At 39.2% G+C, this 26,270-nt stretch overlaps 1 protein-coding gene across 1 annotated transcript; it reads left to right on the forward strand.

Annotated features, from left to right (window-relative positions):
* Positions 1-9,606: 9,606 nt before the first annotated feature.
* On the forward strand, positions 9,607-20,443 carry TMN1 (transmembrane nine 1). The gene is made up of 13 exons (XM_087675948.1): positions 9,607-9,833; positions 10,607-10,802; positions 10,957-11,061; positions 11,182-11,199; positions 11,278-11,372; positions 11,455-11,607; positions 11,762-11,896; positions 12,109-12,275; positions 18,672-18,766; positions 18,851-18,981; positions 19,107-19,349; positions 19,460-19,733; positions 19,875-20,443. Exons 1-13 carry the CDS (start codon positions 9,735-9,737, stop codon positions 19,940-19,942), a joined length of 1,779 nt encoding a protein of 592 aa, XP_087532074.1. The 5' UTR covers positions 9,607-9,734; the 3' UTR covers positions 19,943-20,443.
* Positions 20,444-26,270: the final 5,827 nt, after the last annotated feature.

The following is a 26,270-nucleotide window of genomic DNA, read 5'->3' on the forward strand; positions in this document are numbered from 1 at the left end:
CATAAGCCTTTTCGAAAAGCTCCATTCCCGCAAGTTCTCATAAAGCCCCAACCCATAAGTTTTTTCCCACAAGGCCTCCCATAAGGCCAAGTCTCACAAGCCCCGACCTTTTAAAGATCCGAAGTTTGGTGAAGGTATCTCCTGCGTATGAGGGAGAAGAGCAAGATCTTGAAGCTTCTTACCAAGGTTGGAGGAGATTCACCGATCACGTAAGGGTAAAGGCAAACCAGAAGTCCGTAATTACGGCCACGATGGCCCCCAAGAAGTCGCAAGTCGCACCTACAGGAGGTTCTTCTCCTAACATTCACGTGGACATTTCCCCGAGCCCACAAGCCCAAGTTTTTACTATTTTTGATTCCATGCAAAAGTAATGCATTATGCACGATAATTTCATGGACTAGGAAGCACCTATGCATGTCAAATTCACCTAGCCTAGTTAAATGCAATTGGAAATAAATTAACCTATTTGAACAATTACTAGAATTAGTTCATGACATGAAATTGGTCATTGGTATTTTCAATATAAAGAAATGGTCTATCCATCTAACGTCCTTAATAGTATGTTGCCGTGTCGTGCATTTTAAAGTGACAAGCCTAGAACACCTATTGCCTATCATTATAAGGTTGAAATTATTAAGTGCACCTTTGACTAGACATGGAAAGATTAAGCGTATGTCGCATTTTTAGGCAATATCTTCATTATAATGATTCATTAAGGAAAGTCGTTAACACCCGTAGGAAATAGCAGAGCATGGAAATGATTCTATGAACTTGCGTGTGGCATGTGCTTGTAAAATGGAATAGGTTAATTCTAGCTTTAACTGGCATGAATTTCATTTAACTACGTTGTAGTTAGGAAAGGATTGCATGTTGCACATTCGTTGTGCGCAAAATTCATCAAGAGTTGTATTTAGGGAAAGGTTGCATGGTTTATTAAGGCGTGAAATTCTAAAGCTTAGAAAAGGAGTTGTAGGCATGATTCTTGAATGTAAATCCTAGTAGGTTCAATGAAAATTATTCTGCAAATTATCATGCGTGTTGATTTTAACAAGAAAGAATAGGGTTATAGCGAATCTAGTGGTACATTGAATCGCTTGTTTACATGTATTGTGACATATTGCAAGAAGTTTTCTCCTTTAGATCTAGTTTAACATCTCTAGGAATGGTTCGTCCTTGTCGCAAGACAAGTAGATCGAATTATCTAAATCACCTAAACCGCAAGGGATTCGTATAGGTATGGTTCAATCGATACAATAAAAACCCCAAGTGCTAATTAGGGTTTAGCACGTTAAGGACTCGGCCTAGTTTCGCACTTGTTGCCAAGTCGAAACCCTCATACCCAAAGGTCCAACCCACATTCACGGAATGTAGGGTCAAGAGGACGCACATGCAAGTAACGATCTAGGGTTTCTACCCTAAGGATCATTCGTTCAAATGTTAAAACTCAGTTTGAGTTTGGAATCCCTAATGCAATTAGGATTGGGTTGGGTAAGAAGACACCCTAAACCTTGCTTCTTGTCTAATCATAATTCCCTAACCAGAAAACGTCGTTCAATGGGAGGAATGATCCCTTGGAATAGATGCGACACTTGTGCAACAAGTTGCAACATCGCATGGTCTTGTGGTTCCATCACAAGAAGAGTTTTGCCATTCCTTGGAATGAGGTTGGCAGGTTCTTGCGCAAGTTTAACTTGCAAGAGGATGAGTAGTCATCCTGTTACGTCACCTTTCTTGGGAAAAATTGCCAAGCTAAATAAAACTAGGCTTGCCCTCATCCATTATATGGAGATCATCCAATGCAAGGAACTTTAGGTTTCAATTATGGGAAACTCTACATTATTCTCCCACCTTATAAACAAGGGGAGAGGCATTTACACTTTTTTTTCAAGTTTTACAAAAAGCAAGTGATTTTAATAACATGCAAATCAGCCCCAAATCCACTACCAGATCAAGTTGAAAACAAGAGGAATTGTTGAACCAAGAAGCCATCCACAAAGTATGAACAAATGACTATCAAACAGAAGTGACTACACTCATCAAAATTGGCAGAATATGCAATGATAATTTGCTGTAAATAAGGTACAATAGTAAGAAAACCAAGCCTAAAATAAGCTATCATTGATCCATGAAAAATTAGAACTGCTATGTGATATCCTACATCATGTGGGGTAGGTAAGAAACTCTAGAAACCAGCATAGATAAGACTAGCACCCAAAGCTATCAAGTGCAATTTGTTGGTGTGGAATACATCAACTGGTAGACCAATCATGCATGTAGCAGGTCTCGAGGTGATGGAAGAGACCAATCAAAGGCACAATCAATTGAGAAAAATCTCAATAAAGAGCCAAGATAAGTGTATGCATAACTAATAATGACTTGACTGAGGTCAGTGCTAGTCCAAGACAAGTGTCAACTTAGATCAACCCTCAAGGCATAAACTGTAGACACATAGTATATAAAGAGAACATGTACATAAAATGAATATCCCACTGTGTCAATAATCAAGCTCAACTGTGTAACCACAAGCTCTATATAACATTAAAGTCAATGAAGCGGCTCCCACTGGAACAAAATCAAATTCGGAATGAGTAAGCAAAGCTTAGATACATCATGTACATAGCATTAGACATCCAAGATCCAAATGCACACATCTGAAGCATCCAAGTTAAAGTAGTCTGGAAAGCATCCACTGTAACATTCAAGTAGATAATTGACAACCAATGTCAATGTCCAAAGCTCCAAAATAACTCAAATGCAAGTCAAAGGCAAAGGCCTAGTGTCCATCAAGCATAGCCAAGATATGTAGCATCCATAGCAAACATAAACATCCAAGAGGAGTATCATCCAAGGATAATACGCATAAACTATCCCAAAGAATGCTTGCTGTAGGCAAATGATAGACAATGCTAATCCAAATGATCTTTAATCACTACTCAAAGGCATTCTGAAACCGTGATATAGCATGTGACATCAAGCATAAGCATCAATATATCACCCCAAATAGTCGGTAAGCACTCGAGAAGCAATAGACATGTATTGCACTGACCAAATGATCTTCGGCCCTGCTTATTACAACATCTAGATCATTGCCAAACTAAGCAAGAATAGTGCACAGATTAGCTCCAAAATTATCTCAAAGCATAGGCATATCATCTCCGAACATGGTAGCATCGTATATAGCCATTCGGTCACATCAAATGAGCATGTCAATGATCATGAGACATCAAAGACAAGGGGCTGCCTTGTTATTATAGCATGTAAATTGTAGAAGCACAATCAATAGTAGCTGAAGTATAACACTCCAATGGAGTGCTCAAGAGCAAAGGCCAATGCCAAGGGGTATGCCCAAGGTATAAAGGACCACCCAAATGCTAGAGGGGCTGCCAATGATTATGGATAAGGCTAGTTGGGGAGGGTAGGAGGCACTACAAGGTGCCCAAGAAGCCTTCAAGAAAGCTTAGGCAAGGTGGGAAGCAAGCCAAGCTTCAATGAGAAGTTGTAGGCATGGCTATCCTGTGTTGCAAACTATCCACTGTGACTGAGCTGAAATGTGGCTCAAGATCATGCTCAAGAGAGCTCAATGAAGCCCTATAGTATGGTCAAACAAGTGGGGAATAGGGGAGGGTCACAAATCATACCTCTTCAAATAGAGCTATGGTTGCCATGAAAGGAACTACATTAAGTATTTGAAAGAGAGCTAAAGCAATGTTGATTCAAGCTCGAGCTCACGAAGAAGAAAGCTTTGATATCAATTGAAGGGAGGTGAACCCTAAAGAAAAAGCACAGAGCAGGATCAAGAGCTATGGTGGAGGAGCAAGAGTGAAAGAGAGAGACATAAGATGTGGGAACTCCAATAGTCACAATGTGTGGTTGGCCTTATCTTTATTCAAATGTCACTGAAAGAATAAAGAATAAAGTGACAATGATGGGCGCCAGCCCCACCTATAGTGTACAGGTGTGCATGTAACTAATATAATGTGTGGGCATTGTCAGTTAACTAATATACGGGTGGCTAAACACAAGTGCCTTTGCCCCCAATAGCCGTTGATACCATAGGCTATGATCCTTCATTGAGATGCAAAAGAGAATCTTCTCTTGAAATTTTTCCCATAATGGAACCGGAGCTAACAGAGTTAGAATGCATATTGGTCATGCTCTCACTAACCTCTAATGTAGGATGATTGACCATCGAGCTATGGTGATGGAATCCTAAAAGCATGTCTTGGCTCAGCTTTGATGTCACATTTGCTCAATCCCATTCATGCGTTGTCATGCTGCTACATGGACACCATGTGAAAAACTCTAGAGTGCATCGTCGTTCGGCTTTCTTATTGATCTAGAGAGCCAATGACATATTAGTCATTAGTGTCAGTGTCTGTAGTGCAGATGGTTCAAAAATACTAGATTTTTGGACAAGTATAGCCTATTTTTTATATTATTTATTATAAATATCCAAAAGCTGTAGACAACATCTAAAACAGGATGGCATGTAAAAAAAAGCAAGTGGCTTTCAATCATTTTTGGGGGATTTTATGCAAAAAGAAGGATTGGCAAAATTGCACAATGTGCAATCTCAGTTTACAAGCAGCAAACAACACTCCGAGAATTGGGAGAATAAGGAGTGACCTGGGAGTATTCTTATCAAGTATCGTGGTATTTTACCCCCCCCCCTTTCAGAGCCAATGGAAGCATCAGATTGGTGGTCTGAGCAGCAAAGAGGAAGCTATTATTTTATGCACATTTTTTGTCTACAAGAGATTTATCTTCTTAGGATGCATAAATAAATTGTCAGGCTTCACCTTTATGAGTATTCTTCTATATCTTCTATTTCTTCGAACCCCTTCTCTTATGTCTACTCTCCCTAAATCTCCCTTCACCCTATTGTCTCTTACCCCCATGGTAGATTTTCAACCCCAAATGCTCCAATAGTGGTGAACTCAATGTGAATGTCAGCAGCAGTAGGTGTGTAAAGATAGGGGATTCTGCAGGTTCAAGTGCTAGTGATGCTTTACAAAATAGATGATTGCTTTGTTGCAACAACAACAACGACAATATATGCAAACTCGGTAGGAAGCAAAAAGAATTGATTCCTTAGATGTGAATGCGTTGCAGACAGTGGAATAGGAATTGAAGCAGTTTAAGGGTCAAAATGTTTTGGCCTTCATCCAGTTGTATGAAGAAAAGATGTTGTTTCATGGAGTATGCATGGAGTCGGTATTTCTTCCATTTGGCTATGCATGCATTGCATGATTGGATTGATGAGTTGAATAGAAGAGATGTTGATTGGAAAACTTTTAAGAAAGCTTTGCGAGAAGAGTTTTTCTTGGAAGATGCAGGATTGGTAACTAAAAAGATATTTACAAATTGGATTGAAAAGCCCAATAAAGGGTTGGCTACTATAGCTTTGCTTCGTGAATTCGAAAGTTAGTATGCACAATTGGATGTCGATGAGCATAAATCATTGGAGAGTCAATTAGCATCTCTTCTATGATGATTGATCCTGTCCTGCAAGAGATTTGTTTCTAAAGGCTATAGATTCTGTCTTGCAAGAGAAGATGACTGATCGTTTAAAATATGCCTCTTTTGAAATGGGGTTGAAATCAGATTGGGCTAATGTAATTGAGACTATGCATGTGTTGGTAAAGAGAGAGCAGATGAAATTAAGATGGGGTATAAGCATCACACCTGCCAGTGCTCAGAAGATGGCTAAAATTGTAGCCAAGGCGCCTATGGCTATGGCAAAACAACTAGCTATACCTGTTGGTCTGGCTCTTAAAGGTGATGCTGTGGATGAATTAATCAAAGGCATGCATGATTTGAGGCTGAATTTGACAGAAATCTATGTAAAGGTGGAAAAGTTGGATGTTCAGGTAGAAGAAAAAGTTTGGGCAATAGCCCAAAGACCATACAAAGAAGGATACAAGAGGAGATGCATTTGGTGTGGCAATTTACAAAATGAAAAGCGAGACTATACAGCCTACCGTGAAGCGGAAGCAAAAAGGTTAGTCTTTTGGAAAGATGGCAAAATACATGCAACAGAATTTGGTCTTCCAATAGAGCCAATTTTTGGAAATGGTGGCATGTAGAAGAGGTTGGAAAATATGGATGCAAGGATAGCATTTGTTGCCATAGATGCAGCCACATATGGGTTGAGAATTGAAAGGACCGATGAAGCTCGGAAAGGAGGCATGACTGAAGTAAAATCTCGCGTTTGGATGCAAGCATTAAATTGGAAAAAATAGAAAAGTCTAAATTGGATGATGCAAATTAGAGTATACGAGGGAGAACAGGATGGACTACACCAGTGGATTCATTTTTAGCCTATGCTTATTTAGCTAAGGTTCATAATCAAGAAGCTCTTGTGGAAGAAAAGAGAAGAAGAGATGAGGACACTAATGGTCCTTCCTCTTTAGGCCCATCTAAATGCATAACACAAAGTAAAATGGAGCAGCAAAAAGAGGCTAAAAATGCCATACCTAAGCATGTTATGGAGGATGCATCTCGAGAGAAGAAACAAGAATGGAAAAACAGGGGCAAGCATCCTAGTTATAGGTTACAATTAGAACTTGAGACTACCACAAACCTTAAAAAGGTATTGGAAGATCGCATACTTGGCAGTAGAGTGGAATTCACACTTGGCAAAGTTCTTGGAATTGCAAAGCGTGAATTTCATGATGCAACCATTGATATGTTGAAACAAAAAAGACAGTTTGATGGTGAAGTTTTGCAACCATTGATACAGGTTGACATGCATCATCATATTTTCTGTGAAGTTGTTTATCTGTGTCTTTGTCTTGCAGGTTCTTATTGGAAGAAGTCTTTTGTAGGTATGGTTGTGTTGGTAAAGTGGTTGTTGCAGATAGAGGAGAATCGGATGCGGATGAGGCTCATGACTTCTTTTCACGATCGGGTATCAAGATGGCTTTAACTTTAGCCTATAACTTTGAGCAAATGGCAAAAGTAAAAGAGGTCATCATCCTATCATTAAGGCATTAGCAAAGTCATACAAGGGCAGGATGAAAGAGTGACCAAGAATGTTACCCTTTGCTTTATGGGCTGATAGAACCACTCATAGTGTACTTACAGGGTATATGTCTGCTGAATTATTGTATGGATAACAACCAAGGATAACAACCAATCATGCCTATTGAGGAGACTATTGCTACTTGGAGTGTTCTACCGTGGAAAGAGGGTTTGAATAGAGAAGAGTTGCTAGTTCTATGCATTAGATAGCTAGAAAGAAGGCCTAAAGACATTGAGATAGCCATGAAAAAGCTAAAGACTACAAGAATCAAGAACAAGAAGAGGTTTGATAAGCGACACAGACTTCGACCACGAGCTATACAAGAAGGGGATGGGTGCTGGTTTATGATAGCAACGTGGAAAATCAGCATAGTGCTAGTCGGAAGATGGCAAAGCGGTGGTTGGGTCCATATGTGGTAAGGTTTGTTTCTGACAATGCTACTTATGCATTAAATGAGATGTATGGGATAGCTCTAAGGATTCCAGTGGTTGGAAAACGTCGATTTCGAGAGTCAATACCATATTAGTCATTAGTGTCAATGTCCATAGTGTGGATGGTTCAAAAATACTAGATCTTTGGACATATATAGCCTATTTTTAATATTTTGGGTATTATTTATTGTAAATATCCAAAAGCTGTAGACAACTTCTAGAACAGGATGACATGTAAAAAAAGCAAGTGGCTTTCAACCATTTTTGGAAAATTTTATGCAAAAAGAAGGATTGGTAGAATCGCGCAATGCCCGATTGCAGTTTAAGGCAACAAACAACACTCTGAACTAGAATAAGAAGAAGGAGTGATTTGAGAGTATTCTTATCATGTCTCTTGGTCTTTTACCCCCCTTTCGGAGTCAACGGAAGCATCAGATTGGCAGTTTAAGCAGCAGAGAGGAAGCTATTATTTTATGCACATTAGGTCTATAAGAGATTTATCTTCTTAGGATGCATAAATAAATTGTCAAGCTTCACCTCTATGAGTATTCTTCTACATCTTCTATTTCTTCGAATCCCTTCTCTTTTGTCTACTCCTCTCCCTGAATCTCCATTCACCCTACTATCTCTTACCCTCGTGGTAGATTTTCAACCCCAAACGCTCCGACAGCATTGGTATACATACTTGCCTTACATTATGCCTTAAGGTGCCTATGCCTTTAGTTAAAGAGGATAACTTTTAATATTTTTGCTCAAGATCCAAGTGTATTGTTTGTAATTGAAATATTTTAATGGGCATGTGAATGTGAATGTGCATATCAACATATGTGCATGCAGAGCCTAAGGCCATAGGATTTTGAAATAGATAATTAGGTTGCAATTGTATATTTATACAAGGGAAACATATAGATCAATAGTATATCTACTTTGGTGTCTATGACCTTCAATATATGTTGCTGCACTAATGTGGCCATATTTTAGGGAAAGTCATTTCATTGGTTCCACTCTTGGGTAAATAACATTAGTTTCCCATTCATAAACACCAAGTATTGTGATACTTTGAGGTTATAGTAAGTGGTAGTTTCTTTATTGGGTACTAAAAGATGCAAACTATGGTGTAATTCAAAAATTTTGAGAAAAAAGGTATGTCAAACTAATAAAATGGTGCACACTTATGAAAAGGAGGGAATATAGGCATGAGTTTCAAGCTCAATTAGAAAGAAAGAAGTGGAATAATACAATCTTCAATAGTAAGGTGGTGAGGTCATGTTTGGCATAGCTTATGCTTGGTATGGTCTAAGAAATTGGAGTGCATGGTCTCCTTGGTCTCCTCCTAGCTTGTAACATGGACTTGGTTACCATATACATATGTCTTGGTAACCTTGCTAAGCAAAGGAGGGTGAGGTTATCTACGAAACATGGTTTAGAACAACCTAGCCATTAACCTATGGTAAATGGATACTTGATTGTGCTCAAAAAGAGATAAGAAATAAGAAATCTTACACACACACACACACACACACACACACACACACACACACAGATGATTAGCATATGCAAAAGGCCAAAGTGACATGTGCGACCAGTTATGACATTGGTCTACAATGCGTACTTTGCAATGTGTTTTGAGAGAACATTTACAATGTTTTGAGCATGCAAACTACTAATTGAAAGAAGCCTTAGAGTTGGGTCACGCGAAGGGTACTTAGTCTTGCTTTTCGTTGGAAATATTAAACCTTGGAATTCATGTCTTTATGCATGTTGTGTGCCTTTTAAAAATAATAATGTTGGAAAAAAAATGCGAAGCGAGCGAGGCATAGCCTTGTGAGCTTTGCAATAATTAACACGCGCAAAGCGCGGGGCCACACCAGCTACTAATGATTGATGGTACGTTTTTGTGATTTGGGAGACCAAAGGGCAAGACCATGCATCATGGTATGTGGGCAAACCAAAGGGCATGGGATGGGATCGTGTTAAGTTGGTGGTAGTGTGGTGACAAAAAAATGCAATTGAAGATCTTGGTGTCTTGGGGATTGATTCATGAGCGAGAGAGAGAGAGAGAGAGAGAGAGAGAGAGCCAATATTTTACGAAAAAAAAGAGAGAGAGCCAATAACTTACAAGTTACCGAGTAGCTTCTTCTTCATTCTTCGTCTCCTTTTTTTTCTCTTTCCGTTTGTCAGACCCCTTCCTTGTTACACTGTCGCGGGGCCGGGTGCCCATTCCGCTGGTCTCTCTTGGGGTCGCGCGAGGTCCTCTCGCACAGGTGCCGTGCCGTGCCATGTCGACGCCATCGCTGTGGCCAGCAGCCTTCCTCCTGCTGCTTCTCTTAGCTCCCCTCCTGCTGCAGGGAGCTTCCGCATCAGAGTATGACCACAAGGTAAGAGCTCCAACTGGCCTTCCTTTCATTTTTAAATAATCGAAATCTGGCTGGATCTGCTGTCGGTTGTGCCGCTCTCCTTTGAGAATCTGTAGATCTGCAACGAGTTCTGTCTCCGGTTTCTCAGCTTAGCATTAGCAGGAAATTAGATTTAGAGTATACATACAGAGGCGTCAAATGTTCCTCAATTGAATCCACGTGACAATCGATGGTGCAGTTTTGCATCCACGTTTTCGATCCTGGGGCAGTCCTGCTTAGGCTAGTATGTATTGACAGAGAATCATCAGACGCAGATGTATAAAGTGGGGTATGGACCATTGCAGTTCTGGTAGAAACGGTGCTGTTCACTCCATGGAGTGACTTGTTTTTCATCTCTGAGCACTTTGAATACGGAAGAATGGGTGAGCACAATTCATATATGAGAAACCGTACTATGTCAAGGTGTTGAGCGTTATCAGGCATTATTTGCTTTTTTGTATGGATGGCTTTCATTGATACGATGAAGTAACTGAGTTATGGACGACATTATTTCATATAAAGGAGGTCATCATTTCAGAAATCCGGCAGATCTGTAGATGGTTTTTCAGAAATATGATAATCAGAGAGTCCCGATTCCTTTGTGCTTTTGATTTATAGACAGTAATACCAGAAAGCCTTTTCCTGCATTCAACTAGATTTGTTTGCAATGCCATCTAGTCAGACTCTCTGGCCTTTTTTACAAATTGACATTGTTGAGTTAGAGGATACTTACAGCTGCCTGGCTTCTCATGCAGTATGCTGAACAAGAACGCGTAATTTTGTGGGTGAACAAGGTTAGGCCATACTTTAATCCTCAAGAGACTTACAATTACTACAGCTTACCTTTTTGCATGCCCAAAGAGGAAAACCCTGCCCATAAATGGGGTGGACTTGGTGAGGTATTAGAAGGCAATGAACTGATTGACAGCCAAATCGACATCAAATTCAAAAGTAAGTCAATGTGTGATCACCCAGTTAACTTAACAGGGGCTTATGGGTATGCAGATAGTGGCGTATTGTACATTTGTATTTATGAATGTACACTCTAGATGCAGTATGATCAGGGACTAAGGGGTTATGTTATGGGCCTGTACCTATGCCACAGAAAATGTGGAGCGAGAACCTGTTTGCAAAATTGATTTGGATGCCCAGAAGGTGCAGATGTTCAAGGAGGCAATTGAGAATGCCTATGTGTTTGAGCTTTTTATGGGTATGTAAACAAATCCTCCTCAGAGCCGTATGCTTTAAGGTCCATCCAGTTACTTGTTAATGGTGTACTGATGAGCTGATCTTTAATGTGGTTCCGTGCACGTATGCTGGGGCTTCTCAGATGACCTTCCTGTCTGGGGTATGTTCATTTTGTTTTGGAATGTATTTACTGGATGCAGACTGGTGGCTCAGAAGCTGTGATGTGTTTTGCCTGCAGGTTCTGTTGGTGAATATAATCCTGGAAAAACTGATGACTCAAAGTATCTTTTATACACCCACAAGAACTTTATCATTAAATATAATAATGATCAGGTGCCTGCCCAGTATATGAATTTGACTTGGTGATTTTGAATGTGTGTTTGAAGCTTTCAATTGATGTTTTCTTTTCCTGCAGATTATACAAGTCAACCTTACACAAGACAGTCTTCAAAGGTTGGTGCCTGGGAAGAGTCTGCAGCTTACATACTCAGTTAGTTGGTCAGAAACAAACACCACCTTTGCCAGGCGATTTGATGCCTATTTAGATTATCCATTCTTCGAGCATCAGGTAAGCAAAACCAAGCCTTGCTTAAGCTTGAGGGTTCCATTGGATTATCCTCATATTGTTAACTATGTTTTAAGATCTAATTCAAATCTGACACACAAGGTGATGTCTATGACTTAGGTAAAATCTAAAACACTAGTTTATTTGTGCCCTCCAGATACACTGGTTCTCTATTTTCAACTCTTTCATGATGGTGATCTTTCTCACTGGCTTGGTATCAATGATTTTAATGAGAACTTTGCGGAATGATTATGCAAAGTATGCTAGAGAGGAAGATGATCTAGAGACTCTGGTAATTTCATGCATCCTCTGGATTCACTTTTATTTTTGAGAACATGATACACATTTCTGATCTCTTGTGCAGTACAATAAACTAGCTAGCAAGAAGGTGGTGGTCTTTCCAATATGCAAATGGGTTGTTAATTTGTAGGCAGTTCTTAGGAACAACCATGTGGGGTGACACGTGGTAGCTAGTCTAATCTGAATTGTTGTGTTTCATGAAAGGAAAGGGATGTCAGTGAAGAGTCTGGCTGGAAGCTGGTTCATGGAGACGTCTTCCGATCCCCTCGGAACTTGGTTCTCTTGTCAGCCTTGGTGGGGACAGGCACACAGCTAGCTGCTCTCATTCTCTTGGTTATCTTGGTGTCAATAGTTGGGATGTTATATGTAGGGTATGCTTCTGTAAGCCTATGAGCTGGTTAATTTAAGTAGGTCGTCTATGCATGTTTAAATTCAAACATGGTTTCTTATGCAGTGAGATTGTTAAAACTGTTTGTGATTCGCAAGCCTTGTCTTTAGTAAATTTGACCCCAAGATATGTTAATAACTTCCAAGTCTGCTTTCCTTATGCAGAAGTTATTTTCTTTGGGCAGTGATGGTTTTGAAAGCTTTGCTTATTTTCTTGGCTTATGGGCAAGCATTTGTTTTGTTTCAGCAGGCTGTCTAATGAGACTTCTTGCTGAATCAACAAATTTAGCGACAGGTTTTGAAGATAGAATAAAAAAGTTGGTAGCTGCAATCAGGGTAAGTGAGAGAGTGTACAAATAAACAGTCATAGGAAAGATGGGAATGCCTAGCATGCAGGCTAGTTACACGTGGAGCAATAACACCATATAACAGTTCTTTGCTGCTTGGTTGGATGATTGAGGTCCAAGAGCATGCAGGCTAGTTACACGTGGTGCAATAACACCATATAACAGTTCATTGCTCCTTGGTTGGATGATTGAGGTCCAAGAAGTTATGGCATATGTTGACCAGGAGGACATATAAAGTTTTTCAAAAATATACCACACCCAATGACACTGTCATAGGCCAATATTATTACCTTTGAACTGCTAATGATTCGAGGGATTATGAGAGAACAAGTAAGTATTCACAAGTGTTGGGCATTTTGGTATAGGACAATGGTAGATGGCTAAGCCCATGCAAACATTTCATGTTTGATTGAAAGACTGATCTTTATTCCTATCTCTTGCATGTGCTATTTTTGTCTCATGATGTTGAATTTATAGGATTGTGGTTGCTTGTGTTAGATCTTTACTCATCCATTAAAGAGTAAAGCTTGGCAACACTAACTTCGTTTTCTTCCAAAGTTGTTCATGTCTTAGAGTGTGTTTGCTCCTTTGTGGCATTTGAACTTCAAAGATGGGCTGATGGTTGCTTGTGTTACATCTTTACTCATCCATTCAAGAGTAAAGCTTAGTAGATCTAACTTCATTTTCTTCCAAAGTTGTTCATGTCTTAGAGTGTGTTTACTCCATTGTGGCATTTGAACTTCTAAAATGGGCTGATGTACTTGTTAGGTAGACCTTATGTTAGTAGATGTGTTTTTTCTATCATCATCTCTTGCTTATGAGCCTTACTGTGAGTCAAATGAGGACATTAGGAGCTCCGACATTGTCTTTCTTTGTCATTTTATGTGCTCTAGGCACTTTAGATGGAGGGCATCCTCAGTCTCATTATCCATCATTTATCCTTCACGATGAGCCAACCCTCTTCATTCTCTCATCCCTTTGCTATTGTCTAGTGCCCACATTGACGTGTTTAGTTGTGTGTTGGGCCTGATCGTCTCATCCTTGCATCTTTCAGCCATTGCAATCAGATTGTTTCTTCTCTCACTTGTGTACCCTTTCAGTCTCCCCTTCGTGTTTGCTTTCCTTTGCACTCGTATGGTAATGTGGGAGCTAGAGTCTACAAAGCGGAGCAGTTGGTCCATCGTTCCAACCAGTAGGTGTCATCTATAGGTGGATATTTTTTTGCGTTTATTGCTCAGCTGAGGAGGGCGACTAATCTTCTACCATTGCACACTAGGTACGGTGCTCGTTAACCCCTTTGCAAGCTGTGTTTTATGCAGACCTGCCCTCTATCTGTTGCATTTTGGCTTTATCGGTCTTCATTTGCTCAAGTCAGCACATTGTTTGCAGGGATAGCAGTTGTTCCATGTGTGTTTTGTGCAAGGCACATTCTTAACTAGGGATCCCTTGCTGGCCGCCTGGATGACAATTATACAGATCTAGGTGTCACCATATGTCATATGAGTTGAATGAACTGAAATATAGGTAGAAAGAGCCCTATTTTGTTGGTTTATTGAGTAGGGTATTTTGTTACAGCTAGGTGATTATTAATCCTTGCTGCATGACACCTTTTTTGCCACTGATGTCATTATTTTTGGGTAGGCATAGCATGTCTTTTGTGGATCATCATCTCCTCGGAGCTCCTTAATCAATTCCCAGCCAGATCTGGGCTGTCTTATTAGCATTCAGCCCCGAGGAGTCTGCGTTTGCAGTTCGGCCTGTGTTTGTAGTCTTGATGATCATTACCCCTGGCTAAAGACACCCCAAGATCTTATACATTACTGGCCTTGAGTTGAGATCCTACCTCGTGTTGACTTCTTGAAGCCACCTCAATTTGGAGTTCAAAGTGACCTTGGCATAGGGGCACATGATGATACCTTGTTGGTACTTAGAGTTGAATGCATACTTTAGACTAGTACACTTGGTGCTCTGCCATCGCATGCACCTCCTGGTTGCAACCCTTATCTTGCACATCACAAGGGAGAGCCACCTTCCACCCTATAAACTTGAACCAAACTAATTGATGGTTTCCTCTTCTTAGTTTGTGGCTCATCTTTACGATTGACAACCCTTTTGTGTTTGCACCGTATAAACTCCAACCAAATTGACTGTTGGTTTCCTCTTCTTAGCTTGTGTCTCATCTTTACCATTGACAATTGTTTTCTTGTTAGGATGGTTATGTGCTATATCGTCCTCTCCTTAACAAAAGAGACTTACATTTCGGACAATGCACAACAACTGATGCACACTTTGGAGCAATCAACAGCTTGAATGTGATTTTGGAGGATTAGGGACTAGATAAACCCTAATCGGCTATAGGAAACAACATTTAATGCATAATCTAATGCGTATGATTGTTGTTTGGGTTCTCTTTCTTCCATTTTGGAGTGGTTTTCGGGCCAAGCAAGGTTGAAAGGCTACAGAGATCAGTTTTGGGACAACAGACAGCAACTAATGTATACTTTGGAGCAATTGACAGTTGCTGAACTTGATTTGGGAGATTTAGATAGGCAAAAAAATCCTAACCAGCTATATGTCAAAGTGTAGCAATGTGGAAGTGTAGGACAAAGATTGAGAGAGTGAACACAGAGAGAAGAGAAAGAGAGAGAAGGAGATAGTGAAACGCAGAAAATCTGCAGTGCACTATGTTGTATAGAAGTGTAGAAATATACATGGGAGCAGAGAAAATATCTGCGTGTGTCCTCTATGATGTCACCCCACGTGCACATCTTGAGAACAATAAGGCTTGATCACAATTTGATCTCCACGAATTGCAAAGAGTACTTGTGAATAATTTAGAGTGTGCCACAAACTGACTATAAATAGCCAAGGAAAAATAGTGTCCGGCGGTTGCATTTGTCGGCTGCAGTAAATGCAGCCAACTGCATAAAATAATGCTAAAAAACTGTTCGACTGATCAATTTGCTGCCATGTGGCATTTGCGGCAGTTGACGTGACTCTTGCCCGGCTGATGTGGCACTTACTCCGCTAACATGGCACTCTGGCCGTATTGTTCTGCATACTGCTGTCTAGGAAATGACTCTCTAACACCCCCTCTCAGATCCTGGACAGGTCAAAAGTCTGAGGGATCTGACATGTCTCCAAGAACAGCTTGGGGAAGTGCCTTCGTGAATAAATTTGCAAGATTATCCTCCGTCTTGCAGTACTCCACATCAATGGTCCCATCCAAAAGCTTCTCTCGAATGAAGTGATACTAGATCTCAATATGCTTTGTCCGGCATGGAATATAGGATTCCGAACCAAGGCAATGCAACTCTTATTGTTGCATTGCAGAAGAGTAGGACGAGTCTGGGGGCAGCCAAGCTTCTCCAACAATCTTCGAAGCCACACAACCTCACATGTGGTGGAAGACGCGGCCTGATACTCCGTCTCAGTAGAAGAAAGGGCTACTGTGGGCTGCTTCTTGCTACTCTAAGAGTTAACACCTGTACCCAAGGTAAAACAATAGCTTGTAGTAGACCTCTAGTGGTCCACATCGCTAGCCCAATCCGAGTCACTCCAACCTGCAAGAACAAGATTTGAAGCATCTGTACTTGTGGGATATGAAATCCCTAAGTTAGAGGTCCCCCTCAAATACTGAAGAATCCTCAGGGCAGCTTGCCAATGCACTTGTTTGGGATCACTCATGAACCCCGCCAAAAGACCCATAACAAAACAAAGATCAACACGAGTGTTGAGTAGCCAAATCAAGGATCCAATCAATTGACGATAGTGGGAAGCATCCGTCAAGGGAGAATTTGAGTGTGAAGTGGCCTTCTAGTTCAGATCCATAGGAGTAGAAATGGTCCGACAAGTCTCCATCTCAAAAGTCACCAAGAGCTCCTGAATGTATCTCTGTTGAGAGATAAAAATCCCCCTCTGAGATTGATAAATCTCATGACCCAAGAAGAAATGAAGAAGCCCCAAATCCGTCATCTTGAACGTCTGATGTAAAACTGTTAATATCAAATCACCAACATACAACACAAACAACACACAACCAGTCTTGGAAGTGTGCACATAAAGCTGTGGATCGGCCTTGAAGCGCCAATATCCCAACTTTGATTGAAGAAACGAGTTAATCTTCTTGTTCCATGCATGCGAAGCTTGCTTGAGGCCATACAAGGCCTTCTTTAACTTGTAAACCTTCCCAGCCGAGAATCCAAAGCCGGGAGGCTGCTCAACACTGATCTCCTCCTGCAATTCACCATTGAGAAAGGCCAACTTCACATCCAACTGATAGACAAGCCATCTCCTATGGCCAGCCAAGGCAAGAACAATGCGAATAGTCGCCATACGAGCAGTGGGGGCAAAAGTATCATGGAAGTCAAGATCTGGGCGCTGAGCAAAACATTTAGCAACAAGGCGAGCCTTGTGCTTGTCCAAAGAACCATCGCTAAGGTACTTGGTCTCGAAGACCCACTTGATGCCAATCACCTTCTTGTGAGAGGGACGAGGCACAACCATGTGCACACCTCGAGGACAGCAAGGCTTGATCACAATCTGATCTCCATGAACTGCAAAGAGTACCTGTGAATATCTGAGTGTGCCACAAACTGACTATAAATAGCCAAGGAAAAGTAGTGCCCAGCACCAGGTCGGCTGTAGTAAATGCAGCTGACTGCATAAAATAATGCTAAAAAACTGTCCGACTGATCAATCTGCTGCCACGTGGCATTTGTGGCAGCTGACGTGGCTCCTGCTCGGTTGACGTTGCACCTGCTCTGCTGACGTGGGACTCTGGCCGTATTGTTCTGCACACTGCTGTCCAGGAAATGACTCTAACACTAGGCGACAGGATTAGATTTGAAGAGAGTTGATCATCTGCAGCAAAAGTGACTTGCATGCAATGGTGGAAAACTCAATTTGGCTCCCCAAGCATTCAAAAACAAGAGGCAAAATAGGGATTAATGGTGCTAGTTGCTATTTAAGGCTGGAAACTGATGTCGGTCACTGTTTTAGGGCTGAAAAACAGAGATTTCTCTCTTGCTTTTTCTCTGTCATCTCGATCTGATGCTTGTGAAATCCAGTGATAGAAATTGAAGATTTGAGCTTCCGATTTGAATCTTTTAATTCAGGAAGCGTAATTAAAACGCCACAACACAAAGGGAGCTAGATTCTTCACAATTGAAGAATGAGCACCACAAGCTATAAGTGATCTCTAAGCAGGGTGGCCATAAGAATACCTAGGAGCTCTCTCCCTTGGAGTAGAGAGATCTCAGGGTGCCATTTGCTGATAGGCAATTTAGAACACAGAACTCCTTCACTGCTGACAGCACCCACTTTGGATAGAGCTTGAGCAACCCTCAATTACTACAGAATGCCATTAACACACCAGCACCTTGTGTAGGTACAAGCAGCAACATGGAGCTCTAGACCTCTTGCCAGACGTGATACTAATGTGCATATACTCTTTTGACCTTTGTAAAGAATGAGCATAAGACAATCATGCTTTTAAGTAGGGGTGCCCCAAAAGAGTGCCCAGCAGTGCTTAGAGAGATCTTAGGCTACCATGTCTTGTCCTAAATAGTCTAGAATGTAGAAATCTTGTGAGACTTATTCACTGCCAACAACACAATCTGCACCCAACTCAAGCAAACCCTGATCTCTACAGGAGCCCTAAATGTGTATACAATTATGTAGATCGGCATCTTGTGCAAGTCTAGACCAATAATATGGAGTCCCAGATCTTACATAGTAGCATGGTTGCAACCATTTGTCTTTTCTCTTTTTTTTTTCCTGGCAAGATCATTGCAATTCCTTGGTAGTTCTTTGCTTAGCTAGATTCTGAGGAGTGTCTCTTTTAAGCATGCCAAGAACGGGCAGGGGAAAATAAAAAGCAAGTTTTTCCTCTTCAAAATCAGTGTCTTGATCAAACAACAATAATTGCAACTTTTCAACAATTTATGGAAATGAGAACTAGCCTTTAATTGAAATTAAACATCCCTGGTTTAAGAGGAAAAATTATCTGAGAATTTAATGCTACTTTTCCAGACGTGGAGCAATTGTGACAGTGTTCATTATCTGCTACGCGTTTACCTCTTTCATAGCTGGATATGTAAGCGGAGGCCTCTATTCCCGCAATGATGGTATGCACTAGTGCTGAGGCATCTGTATATTTGATTGATTGGGAATTGACTGCCTTATCAGCTGATAACTTTGTTTTTGTACAGGCAAATACTGGATAAAATCAATGCTGTTAACAGCTTCGCTCTTCCCATTTGTATGCTTTGGCATTGGGTTTTCTTTGAACACAGTTGCAATCTTCTATCGCTCTTTGCAAGCCATTCCATTTGGTACCATGGTATGTTTTTCTTTTTTGTTTTGTTTTTTTTTTCCCGGGGGGGGGGCTTGCATTTGGTTTTCAAGCTATTCTCTTTTGTTCTAGACGTATTTAGTAACTGATCAACTGCCTTCACTTTGTACTAGGTGGTGGTTTTTGTCATCTGGGCCTTCATTTCTTTCCCTCTAGCATTGCTTGGTACTGTGATTGGTAGGAACTGGAGCGGTGCACCTGATAATCCATGCCGTGTCAAGACAATTCCCCGGCCTATTCCCGAGAAGAAGTGGTATTTGACTCCATCTGTAATCTCGTTGATGGGAGGATTGTTACCATTTGGAAGCATATTTATCGAGATGTATTTTGTCTACACTTCTTTTTGGAATGACAAGGTATGTGCATTTCTTGTGCTGATGTTTGGAGATGTATGTTCAGTCGGTTGGAAACTTGTTAATGTGGTGGAAGACAGCTAATACTAGGACTTGTCTGTGTGGAACTTCAGGTGTACTATGTGTATGGATTCATGCTCTTGGTGTTCATAATCCTTATCATTGTGACCATCTGTGTTACAATTGTGGGGACATATTTTCTGCTGAATGCAGAAAATTATCATTGGCAATGGACATCTTTCTTCTCTGCTGCATCAACTGCTGCATATGTCTATCTGTATTCCATTTACTACTACTACATGAAAACGAAGATGTCAGGCTTTTTCCAGACTAGTTTTTACTTTGGCTACACCTTGATGTTTTGCATTGGCCTTGGTACATTGTGTGGTAAGTAGATATTTTGTTTTTCCTTCTGCTAGATCTTGATGTTTTGCATTGACTATGTAGTATAAGGATGTTATACAGCTCAGACCCCCTGTAGGATTCAACGACTCAACAGTCTAAATGTGTCACTGTTGTTTTTAACAGGTGCTGTCGGGTATTTGGGTTCATCCATGTTTGTAAGGCGGATCTACAGGAATATCAAATGTGATTAATGTTCCACCAGCAGGTGGACATTTAGAAGAGATTTAATAGGCGGGAGCAATGGCATATGTTGGTTACAATCTACAGGAGCCATGTTGATGGGATGGAGTACATTCTGGCTGTATGAAAGCTGAAACTTTCTTGTAACTTACAAGCTCTGGTCTTCAAGTCAGTCTCAGAGGAAACTTCAATGTCACAGCTGCATTTTGCCTGTGGTTTCCACCGTTCCATGCCTTTAGAAGAGGATAGTATATGGAGGTGGTTGCTGATGATCATGAGAATGGAAGGTTAGTGAAGCGCTGATCATAGCCTTTGTTAGGTATAGCTCTACTTTGATACTACGTATAGGAAGAAACACCTGAGGTCAATCACGATATTGTCAGTAAATTTGTTTGGCCTGCTGGTGGGAAAAGTTTTGCAATTACCATTTTTTTGTTCAACTGATTTGAGCATGGGAATTCACAAATGCTTTTAAAATTTCCAAGCTAAAGTAACAGGCAACTCTTTTGACACTTGCTTAGCTCTCTCTCTCTCTCATGCTACTGTCTGCGCTTCTGCACATGCAATGGCATGCACAATGATAGCAGAGCTGGTGAGTTGTGTGAAAATATTTACTGGATTCCTGGTGAAGTTACAAAGCCACCAGATAACGGTGGTTCACGGTGTGCAAGTTGAGTGAACTGGCAAACGTGATGTAATCTCCGTGTGGATTAGATGAGCAAAAGCACATAAGAAAAGGCATAGGAAAACAAATCTAAATATTCATTTGTTTGTTATTTAATAAATTCTTCCTCCATTGTATTAACTATGTGTGCAATGGAGTGCAACAAGCAAGCACAATGGATAATACAATCCTTTGTGAACACGTGCCATGATTATGTGTAAGGTAAAGTAAAATATACATCATCTAGGGAGAAAACAATGAGATCATTATTATCCCATACTAAGGTGAAACTTGCTTGTGTATAACGTGGTAAGCTATCTTGTAGGTCTGGGTTTTGTTCGATCCTTGAGCACCTTTAAAAGCCCTTGACCCCTGAAGAATGTATCTGCCACACCAGCTCTGGAAAGCCTAGTTTTGCCTGCCTTGTAGAGAAAAAAAGCACGTGCATGACAAGAGTCTGAGATTATTTAGGTACTTTGACATGGTAAATGGGTTTATGAACTTATGCCTTCCATTCAGGTGACATTAGGAGCTAATGGAGTGGTAGACATGAATCTATCTTATCTGAGAAAATAAAGTGTTGAGTGATGTCTTATTGCCATAAAGCTTGTTTCTCTACTAGGACTGAGTGCAACTATTGGGGCAGTTTTAATACTATACCAACAATTTTTCTTGAGCTTCAACCTTGTCTACTAGGACATTGAAGGGCGCTAAAATTATACCCTCATCTTGGAACACTCTTCCCAACCTTGTATTGGACTTGGCAAATCTGAGCTACGGTGAATTCTTGAACGTGGTTGGGTTAGTTGTTAGTATTTCACTATATTTGACTTGCTTATCCTAGTAGAGGTGGAGGATGCAAGAAGATGCATAGACTGTGAAAGCTTTCTTGAAATTGTGAAGCATAGATGGTAAGCTAGAAAAAAGTAGCCTCTTGAAGGTAGATCTCCTTGAGACAAATATGCAAGTTTGAGGCGTAAGTTGCCTAATGATTTAACTATTCAAAAGATTGGTAAGAGGGCAATAGAATTGATGTCCCACTTAAATGCTATTAAAAGCCAATTGGTATCAAAGGGGTTAAACATTAATGAGTGAGTTACATGAGTGATGAGGTTCTTGCTTAGTGACATGTTTAGTGTTTCCTCTTGTCAGAAAGAGAACTTGAGAACTTTACATTTTAGATATCAACAGCATGTTATACTCTTCTAACAATTATGAGTGATTTAAGCTAAAACTCCAAATTCCTCTAAAAATCACTTCCTTTTGGGTGGTAAATCTATCCAATTCAATTGAATAGGCCAATGGAAACACCCAAATGTGGGCTTTCTGGAAGTCCATTTAGAACAATGTGATTAAAGAGCATTATCATAAAAGGTTGCCTTTAACATTATCAAATTTCAACAAATGCAAACAATGAAGCATGTGCTATCAATCATCATATTATGTGTGATTAGTTAGCATGTCTTGCGAGGGTACACCAATGCTTGCAATTGTCTTAGATTTATATATGTTAGTTAGTATACCTTAGGAGGGTATACCAATGCTTGCAATTGTCTTAGATTTATATCACCCACACTCAATTTTGTCTTTTACACATGGATGACAAAATGTGCACCTTCTAGAACTCCTTTGCACCGCAAATAGTAGTGAACCTTTTACCCATGTCGTTTTCACATGGGTAACCAAATGTGCACCTTTGGAACTCCTTTGGACTATATATATTAATGTACTTAGTAACGAAAACCCCTCCTATTACTAAGAATTGCATTTCTATATTAATTGGTGTTTTGCATTGATTCTCATGGAGCACTCTCTTCCTTTTTCATTTGCTCTCACGATTCCTCTTCCAAATCTTTAGTGATATTTGATTCGTACATTTGAAGATGGTCCCCCTGAGAGAGAGAGAGAGAGAGAGAGAGAGAGAGAGAGAGAGAGAGAGAGAGAGAGAGAGAGAGAGAGAGTAGGTTGCTCTTATTTAATCCATTGTTTCTTTTCACTTCCTTGTAAAAAGTTTTCCATCTAATGAATCATTTCTATCAAGGGGATTGCAAAGATACTGAATTCGGAAAAGTAAGTTGCTCTTATCTAATCCTTTATTTCTTTTCACTTAGCATAATGATTCATTAGGTATATTTCCAATAGTCATTTTAGGAGTGCTTGCATGTACTATGGGTAGTATGGTTTGGAAACCATACATGATTGGTGAATCAAAAAAACCCTTTTGTGACTTCATTGGAAAAAAATACAAATGGTACTTTTTCCCTATCTTTTAAACACTTCGTATATTTTCCAATAAATTATTGGGGGTCCTCATAGTAGCATTTATATTGCTAAGGTTGCTCACCATCTCTTCCATAGAAAATATTGGGTATAGGGGGCAATAGAGTGATGTCTAATAGTCCCCCATTATATCTTTGATATCCAAGTAGGTTATGAATATTTCTCTACTCGTTAGACTATATACATCATATAATACTTGTACAAAAAAATTTGGGGATTTTAGTTTGTTTATCATGTAAACCTAGTTATAAATGAAGGGTTCATAAAAGAGTGATAATCAATGACCAGTATAATAAACTCAAGAATGCAATATCATATGACTTCACAAAATCAAAAATATAAAAATAGTAACATGTCTCGAGTTTTTGACTCACATTAACCTTGTATATAATACATAAAACTTTGTACATTTAAGTTGCTAAATAATATGTATATTTGGTACAGATTTGCCACTAAATTGGGGTGGGGTCCATTTTTCTTTTTCTGGGGGGGGGGGGGGGGGGCATTAGTTTAGTGGCTTCTCCACCCTAAATGGAGTTTCAAAATCCATTTGATGTTGAGTCACCATGATATTTTCTGTAGCGAAGCGGACCATATGGCAAATCTAGCATCTCAAATCTTAAAACATAAAAGAACTTGAATAAGTTAACAAATTCACAAAGAACAAGAGAAAAACACATGATAGGGTCTAACTTCCCTATGACAAAAGCTAAACTTTGCTATTCTTTATTATGGAATATTGATTCACATAGCTATTTACAATCATACCATATATCTAATAGCAAAGAAAGTACAAATATCAATCAAACTATAACGTTTTAAATATTAAGAGGTTTCATGTAACTTGTAGTGGTTGATGTAAAAAATTCAATGTGCCAAATCATGCCATTTTGATATCATCACCATGTTTGAAATGTGACAACCTTTAAAATGACTCCAAAGGCTCTAAATTTTGACTTTGGATAAGGAAGAGACAATAAAACTATGTTTTTGCTATGTTCTTCTATTTTGCACACGATCTAATTGCTTTTATAAAGAAAGCTAAAAAAGCTTTCTAAAAATAAACCACATAAAGAAAATAGCAAAGCATTCTATAAAGAAACCTTATTTTGATAAAAGCATATTGTAAACTTAAAACTTTAATATTATTTGTATTAAAAAGATAAGAATAAATGAATTAATACTAAAAATAAATTAAAAAAATTCAAAATACAAAAGATAAATCATTTAGTTAAATTTATACTAAAGAAGCTTAAATCTGTATTTCACAAATATAATAATAATTTTAATAATGTATAATATATAGTATATATATTATAATACCATATAAATACATACTATTATATGTTACACATCCTATATAGACTCACCTAAAAATTATTTACACTTGATAATTCTTTAAAACTATTACTTCACTTGATTCCACCTAATAATTTACTTGCCTCAACACATAATAATGCGGCAATCTCACACATGTGCACTCTTATAATAAGTCATGGATCATGCAACAAATAGACAAAATCTACCAAAATAAATAAGTTAAAATAATTTTAATTTTCAAAAATTTTGGTAAATCCATAATTCCATCATTTGTGTGTGTTTAGTATCGTAGTAGTTGTTTAACTAGTCTTTTCATTTGAAGACTCTTCTAAAATCATTCTATTGAGAATTGCGGATCGCTTTGTTATGTCGTGGGTATAAGTGAGATGTATTTCAACGCCATATCAAATCTTTAGTTTGCTCATTTTCAATTCTAATTATTCCTAGCTAGATGTTTTTGTAGTCATGTAATGAAATGTTGAGGTAACCCAAAATTATCAACTTGACAATGCATATACTCTTAATCTCTTCTTAAAACAAAAATCTGCTATCTATCCTAAAGAGATCATTCATAGCCTCTCAAGGATGAGGTAAAGTAAATATCATGCTTAGTTCATAGGGAGTGTGATAGTCTCTTAACTTCGACATCCTTAAGGACTAGTATTCTATAATACATTGTTTCATGAAAAAAATGTTAGTTTGGGATTTGACCTACTACTTAGGTAGTTATTATGATCGATTATTTCTAATTCCAAATAAGCACATAAAAAGCCACTTGACTAATTGGGTCCAACCATCCTTAGAATAGGGTCACCCAAACTCCCATCAACTTACTTTTCATCCACATGTTGAATATCTTTAGTTTTCTAATTAAGCATTGTATCACACTGTTAGCATAGCTGAAAATAACTTTCTTGATTATTAACTTATACAATGTTTGTTTAGCATCCTTTAGATATATACACAAAGAAAATTGGGAAAAATCCCCATAATAGTTATTGGAAAATAACTTGACTAGCTTGTATGATTTGTCCCCTTCATGATATATATCCAACTACTAGATATCTAATCCTATTGGGCTCATATTATAGCCCTATTTGGACTACCATTATCTAGAAATGGGTATTCCAATGTCCTCGGGCATTTGGCCACAAAGATGCTTCCCCTTAGTATGATCAATGTGAGAATGTTTATAGCCCTTCTGATTCTTAGTTTGCCATAGAAGTGAGTCTACTTGTGTGGTGGCCTTTTCACCACTCGAGTGTTGACTATTATCTTGGGTAGTGCCCTTCAAGAAATTTTCATCTCCACACAAGTGGTATGGTGGAGGACCTTGAGGATGAGTCCACCAATATACAATCTCCACTCACCTAATCCATCGAAAGTCTTTGGAGACCAAGTCAACGGGGTGTGTCACTTTCATCATCATAATAAGTAACCAAGAAAAATGAAGGCAAGTCCAAAACCAATCCTTTCAAGGCATTTAATCCACTTCAAGTTATTGCGATGATATAATCATTGGATGTCAATGCATTCATGCAAGCACTAGGTGCTATTTAGCTAAGTAATATTCTTTTCATGAAAAATGGATAAATATATGCCTTAATCTCAATCGCTCTCTTTTAGATGGTCTAAAACAACTGTTAATATATCGTCCCAACAAAAATTCTTATAATTGGTTCTTAAAGACTTTACCTTTCCAATAGTACTAAGCATTTATCCTTTATCACAGAAGTTCTAGCATTTGCATTAAGATCTAAAGTAACTCAAGTATTCTTTTAACCTTTTTCTTATAGTAAACTACCAAGATCCATATTATTCTTTATAGTAGGGATGCTAACAAACTTAGGGTTTAGGGTTTCCCTCCAAGTCATGTTAATAATGGGGTAAAGGCCAATGTGGCCGACTTCCCATCTTACTCACTAATCCTAACTATACACACACACACACACACACACACACACACACACACTCATACTTTATTCTTTGAGTAATAAGATAATAAAGCGTTGCTCACAATAGAGCTCTTAGAGAAACCGCAAACATTGTGTCCTCTCTCTCTCTCTCTCTCTCTC

The sequence above is a fragment of the Lygodium microphyllum genome, chromosome 4 (assembly GCF_053477565.2).
Source record: "Lygodium microphyllum isolate KBCC chromosome 4, Lygodium_microphyllum_v1.1.10, whole genome shotgun sequence".
Taxonomy (NCBI): domain Eukaryota; kingdom Viridiplantae; phylum Streptophyta; class Polypodiopsida; order Schizaeales; family Lygodiaceae; genus Lygodium; species Lygodium microphyllum.